This window comes from Dromiciops gliroides, chromosome 4, assembly GCF_019393635.1.
Source record: "Dromiciops gliroides isolate mDroGli1 chromosome 4, mDroGli1.pri, whole genome shotgun sequence".
NCBI lineage: Eukaryota > Metazoa > Chordata > Mammalia > Microbiotheria > Microbiotheriidae > Dromiciops > Dromiciops gliroides.
In genome coordinates this window covers 181834612-181847519 of record NC_057864.1, presented here as the reverse complement: position 1 = coordinate 181847519, position 12908 = coordinate 181834612, and the positions used below count along the sequence as shown (strand labels likewise).

The 12908-nt window shown below is 38.0% G+C and overlaps 1 protein-coding gene across 3 annotated transcripts in view; it reads left to right on the top strand.

Moving 5' to 3' along the window:
* LOC122755413 (keratin-associated protein 4-4-like) overlaps positions 1-12908 on the top strand; it is an 83383-nt gene that overhangs the window by 52537 nt on the left and 17938 nt on the right. The window contains exons 1-2 of one of the 3 annotated variants that reach the window (XM_044003831.1): positions 2601-2750; positions 8511-8516. In XM_044003831.1, the coding sequence (XP_043859766.1) occupies positions 2601-2750; positions 8511-8516 (156 nt within the window). Of the gene's footprint in view, positions 1-2600; positions 2841-8510; positions 8517-12908 lie in introns of those variants that run through there. The other 2 variants (XM_044003824.1, XM_044003827.1) reach the window with 2 other exon arrangements.

Here is a 12908-nt window from a genome sequence, read left to right as displayed (position 1 = left end):
AAATCTTTTGCTTTTTATTTTTGGTTTTTGGTTTTGCTTTGTTTTGACTCTTGTTTCTTTTGCTTTTCTTTAAAAACCCGATTTTGTAAACTAAGTGACTTTTCAAAGACATTTTAAGTATATGCTGTGGGTGAGACCATCCAGCCTCAGAAGCTTCCAGAATTCTTCTTTTTTTTTTACTCTTTCTTTTTGAGAGAACCATGAGTTCTAATGAGTTTTATTTTATTTTTTTCTTTCTCTTTTCTCTTTTATTGTGTTCTGTTTAACTAAAAAAGACCAGAAAAGGTTATTGAACCCTATTGCTTGATACCTCACTGAAAACATTGAATATTGAATCTTTCTAATTGAAGTCTTATTTCTTTTTGATAAATTAATCACCACTTTAAGTATCTGCTACTGTTATACCAGAGAAGTCATGTATAAGATGATGTGGTTTACTTGCTAAAAGAAGATTATGTAATAATGTCTAATATAATCAGCTATTTACATTCATTTATTATTTATATGTCATTATACTCTGGGTATGGTTTGGAATTATTGTATATATCACTAATATGTTCTCAGTTATGCAGCATAGCACACATTTTTACCATCATACTGTCTTTGATGAAATTAATATGAGATTTTGGAAGTATGGAAACTTATCATTTCAGAGACTAACTTGCTGTGAACTCTGATGCAGGCCCTGGAGAGAATATATGTGCAACAAAAGGAGAGACAGGTATACGTAAGTCCATGGTTTGCTTATGATGGTGACTATGTAGAGCACAATTACTAGGCACAGTCCAGTATTCATCCTCTCTCCCTCCTAACTCACCTGTGACCTAGCACAATCACTGGCTGTCTCAGAACCATGAGATATGGTATGATAACCTTTCCATAACATTTTCAGGTGTCATGAACACATACTAAATTTGGCTTTGATCCAGACACGTGGTGGTAAAAAGTGTTACAGATTGCATAACTACCTCAACCCTCTATTAGAAGTCTAAGGATATAAATGCTATGCTAAGGTTTAGTAAAAATACAGCAATTCAAACAGTTAAAGAAGAGAATCCAGCTTTCCAGACCAGAGTCCAGAATCCAGTTTTTCCAGACCAGAATTCAGACCAGAGTCCAGAATCCAGTTTTCCAGACCAGAATCCAGTTTCCTCCTGATGACATCTTACCACTTCAAGAAGACAAGAGAACTCAGAGACTTTATATGTTTTGTTAGTTTTTACTATCTCCTTTCTGTTATAATATACACTATCTGTAACATGTACTCTCTGCAGAGGCTCTCCCTTTGCAAGACTAATGTCAAAGCATCAGTTCATGAGGACAAAAAAAAAAAAATCGCCCCTCTGGACAAAACTATCCTCTCTTCCTTTTCTTTATTTTTGTTCACATATTATTAGTTAGCAATAGTTATCATATTATTTTTACTGTTCCGTCAAGGAAATATTTTGTTTCTTGAGGAACAAAAGGGGGGAACGTGGTAAAAAGTTTTAACAGTTGGTTAGATAATGGAGAGACACCAGGTGTTTTTTAGGACCACCCTTTTGGGGAGGAGACCACCGGCATGAGCTATGCACACCAATCCACCTGGGACGCACGCCAGATTGCCTGCTGAGCACTCGACTTCCGGGGTGCGAGCTTAAAAGGCAAGGAGAGAACAGAAGTGGGGCCTTTTTTTTCCTGCTCCGCTGGTCTCCTGGCTGCACTGCACAGACAGACGCTGACTGGAGTTTGACTCGGCCCGGCTCTCGGTTAACAGCACGCGCTTGACTCAGTCTCTCTCCCCAAAGGTGGCCTTGGGTTTTGATGAGTTTTACACAGAATATAGACTAAGCCTAGACTTAAGACAATTTGTATTGTATTTCTACTTTCCTATCTTTCTAATCAACATCACCTTGTGACTACCATACAATAAAAGCTCTAACTAGAAAACCAGAAGCTTCTTCCATTTACTAGTCTGGGAGATAAATTAAGGGAAAGGTTAAGTAGGGGAGATTTATGATCTAATATCCAATTTTAATCTCACACTTGGCTATAGGAAAAAAACACTAAGGCAACAAAAACGTGTCCCCTTAGTAGGAAGTTTTCCTGTTCCCAGTTCAATGACAATAATCTTCCTCTAATGATCTGTCTCTTTTCTGATACAGAGCCCAAAACAAAAGTCCTTGGTAAATGTATTCATTATTTAATTAGACCAAGAGAAATCATTGGGCATCCATGAAAACAGTGTTCTAGCCTGGGAAGGACTGTCCTGTTGAAGCCAGGAATTAGGTTTGTCATTTTGGCTCCACAAGCTTGAAGTAGGCACTCTGGGAAGATGTTGAAGAAAAGGATGATTAGGCATGAGAGGAGGAAAAACTTCCTAATTACAGCCGTCCAAACAAGGATGAAATGCTTGAAGATGGGCACAAACAATGAAGAAAAGTCAAGGTGTGATTCAAACATATAGAATACTTTGGACAAGTCTTACCTGGAAACGTGATTATTTTTTTTTCTCTAAGTGAAAACATTTAACTTAAAAAATGCCACTGACTGATTTGGTTATCACTTTTTTATCATGAAAAAATAAGGAAACCAACTCAGACTCTGAACCCACCAACACCATGGTCAGCTCCTGTTGTGGCTCCACCTGTGGTGGCCTAAGCTGTGGCTCTGGCTGCTGCCGCCCCAGCTGCTGTGTGTCCAGCTGTTGTCAGCCCTGCTGCCCCCCCCCCAGTTGCTGCATTTCTAGCTGCTGCCGGCCCTGCTGCTGTGTGTCCAGCTGCTGCCAGCCCTGCTGCCCCCCCTGCTGCTGCATTTCTAGCTGCTGCCACCCCAGCTGTTGTGTGTCCACCAGCTTTCTTGTACATATTTGTGTTCTTGTTGTTTCTCCAGTAAACTGTAAGCTACTTCAGGACAGGCTTCCTTTTGCCACTTTTTTATTCCCAGTACTTAACACAGTGCCTAGAACAGAGTAGGCACTTCTTTAAAGATTATGGCCTGACTGATTGGCTCCCAGTTTTACTTAGCATGAAATACAAATTCCTCTGTTTATCACTTACAGAGCTGCCTTCACAGAGTGACTGCAAGCTACCCTAAGTTAGGCACAGAAGATATACTTGTTGAAGAGACACATACAGCACAATTGGGAAAGTGAATGAAAGCACTTGGTGCCAGACTTTGGATCCAAATGAATCTAGAGATTTAGGAGCCTTTCCTGAAGCCAATAAAATGAAATACAGCAGAGGAAATGGAAACTTTTGTGGGGTAGATATCATAAATTTTCTAGTATAAAATGGGAGAAGCACCCTGTCCACCAAGAGGATTAAATAGCAGTTAGTCTGAAAAAGGGTCTGAGCATTTTAGATCAATATGAGTCCCCAGTGTGATCTTATTAGCCTAAGAAATTAATAAAAACTAATAACTGTGTCTGCATTAAGATGCATAGGTTTCAGGACTAAGGAGGCAAGAGTGCCTGTCTAGCCTACCTTAAAAAGACCTCATATAAAGTAGGCTTTTCAATTGTGTCTGTCACAGGGCAAGAAGGAGAGCAATGAGGATAGTGAAGAGCCTTTAGTCTCTGAAATATGATGATCATTTGGAGGAACAAGGCAAGTTCCATCTCAGGAAAAGAATATTCAAGAGGCACAAGCAAAAACTGTTTCATTAATTGAATGGCTGGCATGTGGAAGTTAGATTAATTTTTTTTTCTCTTTCACCATACACAGTGTCAACAGAAAAAAATGAAATCTAATTAGGTAAAAGGCAAATTTTGACTAATGAAGTGTTGTTATTGATATGGTCTTTCTTTCTTAGCCATCAGTTTTAAACCCTTTACCTCCTGCAAAGATATTTAGTCTCTCCCTGACACCTAGGATGGAGAAGAAGCTGCTTCTCTCTTCCTGTAGTTGCTGCAAATCAAAATGCTCCATCACAGTAAAATCAAGTTGCTTTGCAATGATACCTTGTCATTTTTCCCCAATCAAAAGAAGCCTTTGTACCTCCCCCTATTTTTTTAATATGAAACTCTTCCTCCCAATGAATATATCTTTAATGGGATGTTCATGATTAGTGGTTAAATGCATCTTTGTTGCAGAACTATATCACCCAAGCAATTTTGTTTGCCAGACTTCTATTATTTGTTACTTCCGAAAGAAGTTATCTATACAGGTACATAAAATTATTTCATAATTAACATTTTAAATTTAATATTGTATTTCCCCTAATTACACTTTAAAATGATTTTAACATTTTTTCAAACTTTGCATCCCAAATATTCTTTCTTCCTCTCTATGTGAATTTCCCCATTCCCCTTTCTCCCCTCATTAAGAAGGAAAGCAATTTGATATGGGTTATATATGCATAGTCATGAAAAATATATTTCCCTGTAAGTCATGTTGTGAACGAAAACACTAAAAAAAAAGAACAAGAAAGCAAAGAAAAAGAAAGAAAAAGTATCCTTCAATTTTCATTTAGACCCCTCCTATCCTTTTTCTGCAGATGTATAGAGCTTTTCATCATAAGTCCTTTAGAACTGTCTTGGGTCACTGTTTTGCTAAGAATAGCTAACTTATTCATAGGCAGTCATCATTCAGTATTGCTGTTATTGTGTTCAATGTTCTCTGGGTTCAGCTCATTTCAATTTCCTTCACTTCCTGTAAGTTTTTCCATATTTTCCTGAGAGCATTCTGATTGTCATTTCTTATATTACAATAGGATGCCATCATAATCATCTACAACAACTTTTTCAGCCATTTCCCAAGTGATGGAGATCCTCTTATTTCCAGTTCTTTGCCATCACTTAAAGCAGCTGCTATAAATATTTTTGTACTAATATTTCATTTTCCTTTTTGTTTTTATATCTTTTGATAAGATCTAATAGTAGTTGTGAGAATTAATTATTAATAATCAACATCTTGGGGGACCTAGAGATTTTACCTTCTTTCTTAGGCCTTTGTCCACACCCCCACTCATGGTCTGAGTTCTTCCTGAAAGTAAGATCTGGGTCAAACCAGACCCAAGCTCACAAACGAGACAGGGTAGAGACAGATTCTTTTGTCTTGATTGCCCAAAGACATTACTGATAAGATTAAACAACACCTATATGAAAGGATTTGGGGTAAATGGTCTTACATTCTCTACTGTCACCCCTGGAATTCTTTTTCATATAAGCACCTTCAAATCGTGTCAGCCAATTACATCTGTTTGCTTTGTGATGGACCTAAAGTGGAAAGGTATATGAACCGAGACCAGACTACAAGGTGGGGTCTTTGGTCTGAAAGAGATGACCATAGACCTCATTTTTCTAATATTCTGCCAGCCATATTAATAAAATGTTTTAATTCACCAGATATTATGTCTCTATTTTTAATCATCACATTTATGCTGACCATTGAAGGAACCAGAGCCTTTTCACTCCAGATTCTTAACAAGAAGCTCTCCTGATATGGGCCCAACTGGAGAGGTTCTCTACCAGGGGAACTTCTGGTTATGATGCTGGCTATGATCTGAATTTTATTTGTGTGCATGCATGTGCATGTGTGTGTTTTAACCAGGAACCATATTTTATCTGGCTAAGCATTTATATGTCTCTGTGTCTGTCTCTATTTTTTGGCATTTTGTTATGCCTGTCTCTTTCTAAATTTTCTTATATATTTTTGTCTTTGTCTGTACACATTTTTTAGTCAACTTCCCTCTCAATAGTCTTAGAAACCCCCCTCATACATGGGAAGGGAGGAATTGCCACACGCAGAATTGTTCTTGAATCAGCTCCTAAGATCTCTGGAGTCCTTGTAGAGCAGTTCTGTGTCACTCTACACTCATTGATCAAGGAAACCCAGAGTTTCCTCATAGGATTCAAGTTCATACAGGAGCTCTAAATTTAAAAAATCGGGTCCTAAACTTCAAAAGGCCATTAAAAAGAATGATTCTCTTTCTCTAAGTGCATGTTACTGCAGCTATCACTCTCAACACTATTTGCATGTCCTCAATTCAGGTATAGAGATGAGGTTAGTATGTTGCTGGCAAAATATTTTTTGACAAAAGCCAGGAATGTATTGGACTACTGTGGGGTGACCTGATATCACTCCAAACTTCATTCAAGCTTCCCTTAAGCCCCAAGCTATGGTATACTAGTGTGCCTCTTCACCCTGAGAATGAGGGACAGGACAGTGACACAGAACCAAGTATGGGTGATACCATAGAAATCTACCCCCAGTGCCAGGATATGGACCCTTGTAATCACTTTCTGACCAGTAATCTGACCCCTTTTAACATCTGTGCCTGAGAAATCTAGAAATTGGCATTGGTGCCACTGATTCAGTTGCCCGCAAGGTCTAGTGCTGGTTTGTCAGACTGCAACCAACATTGGACTGTGCTCTACTCTCATCCTGGTGCAGCACACCCTCTGTCAACCTTCTAAAATTGTCTTGGGTGAGAAAATTGTTTTTCTCCATCCTTTTGTGGGTTCTGCCATATCAGAATGTGTCTTTGGCCATCATCTAAAGTTGTTTGGAGGGGTTTTGCAAAAAGCTCAGGAGAGACACTGCTTTTTCCTCTACATTCCTGCCAGAACTTCACCTTTAATAAATTTGCATCAATATCTTTGTGAACATCATTTATGAATGTATCCTTCCTATTCAGTTGGCCATCTCTCATAAACAAAGAATAAAAATGAAGAGAAAAAAGAGGCAGTACATCAGAATTAACATACACATTGATCAGGCCAATGGCCATATCCCTCCACATCTACAGAGTTGAGAGACATGAATTTTGTCTTCTGTTCCCTTTCCTTTTCTTAACTTTCTTTTGACACTTCTTTCCTCCCCTGCCCTTTTTATTCCTTCCCTCACATTCCTTCCCCTTTCCTACACCCCCCTCCCCTTTCATTCCCTCTCTTTCCCTTCCTTTCCCTCATCTTTTCTGCCTTTTTCCTTTCAAATCCCTGAACTTCCCTTCCCACAGTTTCACCACCCTCACTTTTCCTCCTTTCCCTTCTCATACTTTCTTGTCTTCTCTTGTTTTCTCTCCTCCTGTGACAAACATGTATAAATGTGAAGGATTAGCTGACAAAATTCTACCTTTTTCCATGGGTGGATCCTAGGGAAAAAACATTTCCTTTCTCTAAGACACAAGTCACTTAGTTTTAAAATGCAAGGAAAGGGCTACATGACCTATAAGCTTTCTTCCATCTCTAAAATCCAATGGACAGGGGCAGCTAGATGGTGCAGTGGATGGAGCACTGACCCTGTAGTCAGGAGTAACTGAGTTCAAATCCTGCCTCAGACACTTAACACTTACTAGCTGTGTGACACTTAAGCCCAATTGCCTCACTAAAAGAAAAAAAAATCCAATGGACATCCACATCATTAGAAACCAATTGAAATTTATTTGATTATACACAGAATTTTCCATTGCTATTATTCACATCCATGTCTAAGTAAGCCCATGTAGCCCCAAACAGAAAGATGTATCAATTTCTTAGGCAAATTTCTGCTGCCACCATCAAATGAAATTGAAAATAATCCCCTCCAAGGGGGCGGAGCCAAGATGGCAGAGAGGAAGCAGCAAGCTGCCTGAGCTCTCCTTCTGTTCCCTCAAAAAGAACATTAAATCAAGCCTCTGGACAGATTCTGAAACTACAGAACCTGCAAAGAGACAGAGAGACACAATCCTCCAACCAGAGATAATTTAGAAGACTTCAGGAAAAGGTCGGTCTGACTCAGGCAAAAGGGAGGCCCAGCGCAGGGCAGCAACCCAGCACCAAGGGGGTCGGGGCAAGTCAGCAGGAGCTGCGGGCCACAGCCGAACAACTGAGGCCCCTGGAACCTGGTTCAAAAATCTGGTGGCCAAGAAGGACAGTGGAAAAACCTACCTGCACCGGCCGAGAGGGCCACGAACGGGTCAGGCAGGATCAGACGCTGGCGTCCGGCACCTGGCTGACCGAGCACAATCAGACAGGAAGTGCAGGGCGGGGGATCTCCACACACCATAAAGGCTTCAGAGTAAAAACCCGGTCACACAGCACCTATACCCCTGCATAAGAAGCCCAAAACAGCGTCCCTGGTGCCCCCAGAGCAGACCTCAACTTAAAAAATAAATAAATAAGCTGCAATAATGAGTAAGAAGCAAAAAAGAGCCCTCTCCATTGAGAGCTTCTGTATCAATAGGGAAGAAGCCAACACAAACTCAGATGAGGACAATAGCCTCAAATTGCCTACATCTGAAGCCTCACGAGGGAAGGTGAATTGGTCTCAAGAACAAAAAGACTTCCTGGAAGAGCTCAAAAAGGATTTTAAAAATCAATTGCGAGAGGTAGAAGAAAAAATGGGGAGAGAAATGAAAGCAAAAAAGAAAACTATGAAAAAAGAATCAGCAGCTTGGAAAAGAAAGCACATAATTTCACTGAAGAAAACAAAGCCTTAAAAAATTCATTTGGCCAAATGGAAAAAAAGGTGCATAATCTCACTGAAGAAAACATTGCCTTAAAAATTAAAGTGGGACAGTTGGAAGATAAGGAATCCATGAGACACCAGGAGTCAGTCAAGCAGAATAAAAAAAATGAAAAAAATAGAAGAAAATGTGAAATACCTCATTGGAAAGACAACTGATCTGGAAAACAGATTGAGGAGAGACAATGTGAGAATCATTGGACTGCCTGAAAGCCATGACCAGAAAAAGAATCTAGACACCATATTCCAGGAAATTATTAAGGAGAACTGCCCTGATATCATAGAATCAGAGGATAAAATCATCATTGAAAGAATCCACCGATCACCTCCTGAAAGAGATCCCAAAAGGAAAACTCCAAGGAATATTGTAGCCAAATTCCAGAATTATCAGGTGAAGGAGAAAATACTCCAAGCAGCCAGAAAGAAGCAATTTAAATATCATGGAGCCACAGTCAGGATTGCTCTGGACCTGGTAGCTTCAACATTAAAGAACCGCAAGGCTTGGAATATGATATTCTGGAAGGCAAAGGAGCTTGTATTGCAGCCAAGAATCTATTACCCAGCAAAAATGTGCATTTTCTTTCAGGGGAAAAGATGGACATTTAATGACATTGGGGACTTTCAATCTTTCCTGGTGAAAAGACCAGAACTGAATAGAAAATTCGATCTCAACATACAAGACTCAAGAGAAGTTTAAAAAGGTAAACAGAGGGGGGGGAAAAAAAGGTTACCCTATTAGGTTAAACTGTTTATATCCCTACACAGGAAGATAATACTCATAACTCTTAAGAACTGTAAATGTATTTGGGCAGAGAGAAGGACTTTACATAGAGGGTATAAATATAAATTGTCTTTGATGTGATGATACAAAAGAATTAAGGGGCTAAAAAGGGAGTCTGGGGGGAGGAGAGGAAAGAGAAGGTGGAATGGGATGAATTATATCATATGAAGAGGTGGAAAAAAAAACCTATTACAATAGAGGGAAAGAAAGGAGGGGGGAACATTGTTTCAACCCTATTCTCATTAGATTTGACTCAAAGAGGGAATAACATATACGTTCATTGGGATAAAGAAACTTAACTCATTCTTTAGGGAAGCAAAAGGGGAAGGGAAAGGGGGGTACTGATAGAAGGGAGGACAAAAGCAAGGGAGAAAAGGTTAAAGAAAAGAGAGGGGGGTGATAAAAAGGGAGGGCAGATCGGGGGAGGCAGGGGTAAGAAGTAAACCGTCGGTGAGGAGGAATAGGGTGAAAGAAGGTGGGAAAAGTACAAAGGGGGTAAATAGAATGGAGGGGAATAAACAGTCAGTAATAATAACTGTGAATGTGAATGGGATGAACTCTGCTATAAAATGGAAGCTAATTGCAGAGTGGATTAAAAACCAGAACCCTACAATATGCTGTTTACAAGAAACACATTTGAAGCAGAGAGATACACACAGAGTAAAGGTAAAAGGCTGGAGCAGAATATATTATGCCTCAGCTAAAGTAAAAAAGGCAGGGGTAGCAATCCTTATCTCAGACAAAGTGCAGGCAAAAATAGATCTCATTAAAAGAGATAAGGAAGAAAATTACATCTTACTTAAAGGTACTATAGATAATGAAGTAATATCAATATTAAATATGTATGCGCCAAGTGGTATAGTATCCAAGTTCTTAGAGGAGAAGTTAAATGAGTTACAAGAGGAATTAGACAGTAATACTATACTAGTGGGGGATCTGAATCTCCCCCTCTCAGAATTAGATAAATCTAGCCAAAAAATAAATAAGAAAGAAGTGAAAGAGGTGAATAGATTACTAGAAAAGTTAGACATGATAGATGTCTGGAGAAAATTGAATGGGGATAGAAAGGAATATACCTTTTTTCTCAGCAGTACATGGCACATTTTTAAAAATTGACCATGTATTAGGGCACAAAAACATCATAGTCAAATGTAGGAAGGCAGAAATAATAAATGCATCCTTCTCAGATCATGATGCAATAAAAATTACATGTAAGAAAGAGCCATGGAAAAGTAGAATGAAAATCAATTGGAAACTAAATAATTTCATTCTAAAGAATGAATGGGCCAAACAAGAAATCATAGAAACAATCAATAACTTTATCCAAGAGAATGACAATAATGAGACAACATACCAAAATCTATGGGATGCAGCCAAAGCAGTGCTTAGGGGAAAATTTATAGCTCTAAATGCTTACATGGATAAAAAAGAGAAAGAGGAGATTAATGAATTGGGCATGCAACTTAAAAAGCTAGAAAAAGAACAAATTAGAAATCCCCAATTAGACACTAAATTAGAGATCCTGAAAATTAAAGGAGAAATTAATAGAATTGAAAGCAAAAAAACTATAGAATTAATCAATAAAACTAAGACCTGTTTTTATGAAAAAATAGATAAAATATTGGTTAATTTGATTTAAAAAAAGAAAGAAGAAAACCAAATTACCAGTATCAGAAATGAATAGGGTGATGTTACCACCAATGAAGTGGAAATTAAATCAATAATTAGGAATTATTTTGCCCAACTGTATGCCAATAAATTTGACAATCTAAATGAAATGGATGAATATTTACAAAAATACAAACTGCCCAGGTTAACTGAAGAAGAAATAAAATCCTTAAATAAACCCATATTAGAAAAAGAAATTGAACAAGCCATTAATGAACTCAATAAGAAAAAATTCCCAGGGCCAGATGGGTTTACAGGTGAATTTCACCAAACATTTAAAGAACAATTAATTCCAATATTATACAAATTATTTGGAAAAATAGGTGAAGAAGGAGTTCTACCAAATTCGTTCTATGACACAAATATGGTGGTGATACTAAAACCAGGCAAAGCAAAAACAGAGAAAGAAAATTATAGACCAATTTCCCTAATGGATATTGATGCTAAAATCTTAAATAAGATATTAGCAAGGAGATTACAGCAAGTGATCACCAGGATAATACACTATGACCAGGTGGGATTTATACCAGGAATGCAGGATATTGTCTGACCATTCCCCAATTGATGGGCATCCCCTCAGTTTCCAATTACTTGTCACCATGTACAAAGCAGCTATAAATATTTTTGTACATGTGGGTCCCTCTCCCCTTTCCATGATCTCTTTATGAAAAAGACTCAAAAGTGGTATTGCTGGGTCAAAGGGTATGCACAGCTTTATTGCCCTTTGGGCATAATTCCAAATTGCTCTCCAGAATGGTTGGATCAGTTCACAGCTCCACCAACAATGCATTGGTGTTCCAATTTTTCCACAGCTTCTCCAACATTTATTATTTTCCTTTTTTGTAATTTTAGCCAATCTGATAGGTGTCAGGTGGTACCTCAGAGTTGTTTTAATTTGCATCTCTCTAATCATTAGAGATTTAGAGTATTTTTTCACATGGGAATAGATAGCTTTGGTTTCTTCATCAGAAAACTGCCTGTTCATATCCTTTGACCAATTCTCAATTGGGGAATGACTTGGATTCTTATAAATTTGATTTAGTTCTAGAAATATTTTAGAAATGAGGCCTTTATCAGAAGTACTGGCCATAAAAATTGTGTCCCAGCTTTCTGCCTCCCTTCTAATTTTTGATGCACTGTTTCTGTTTGTACAATTTTTTTAATTTAATGTAATCAAAATCATCCATTTTGCATTTTATAATATTCTCTATCTCTTGTTTGGTTATAAACTGTTTTCCTTTCCAAAGATCTGAAAGGTAGACTATTCTTTTCTCTCCTGATTTTCCTATGGTATCACCTCTTATGTCTAAATCGTGTATCCATTTTCACCTTATTTTAGTATAAGGTGTAAGACGTTGGTCTATGACTAATTTCTGCCATACTACCTTCCAGTTTTCCCAGCAGTTTTTGTCAAATACTGAGTTCCTATCCCAGAAGCTGGAGTCTTTGGGTTTATCAAACATACGTTACTAGTGTCATTTACTACTGTGTTTCCTGTGCCTAGCCTATTCCATTGATCCTCCACTCTATTTCTTAGCCAGTACCAGATAGTTTTGATGACTGCTGCTTTATAGTAAAGCTCCAGGTTTGGTACCGCTAACCTACCTTCCAGTGAATTTCTTTTCATTATTTCCCTGGATATTCTTGATTTTTTGTTTTTCCAGATGAATTTTGTTATTATTTTTTCTAGCTCTATAAAATAAATTTTAGGTAGTCTGATGGGTATGGCACTGAATAAGTAAATTAATTTAGGTAGTATTGTCATTTTTATTCTATTAGCTCTGCCTATCCATGAGCAATTGATATCTTTCCAATTATTTAGATCTGATTTGATTTGTGTGAAGAGTGTTTGGTAGTTGTGTCCATAGAGTTCCTGGATAAGTCTTGGCAAGTAGACTCCCAAGTATTTTATGTTATCTACCATTACTTTAAATGGAATTTCTCTTTCTATCTCTTGCTGCTGGACTTTGTTGGTCATGTATAGAAATGCTGATGATTTATGTGGATTTATTTTATATCCTGCTACTTTGCTA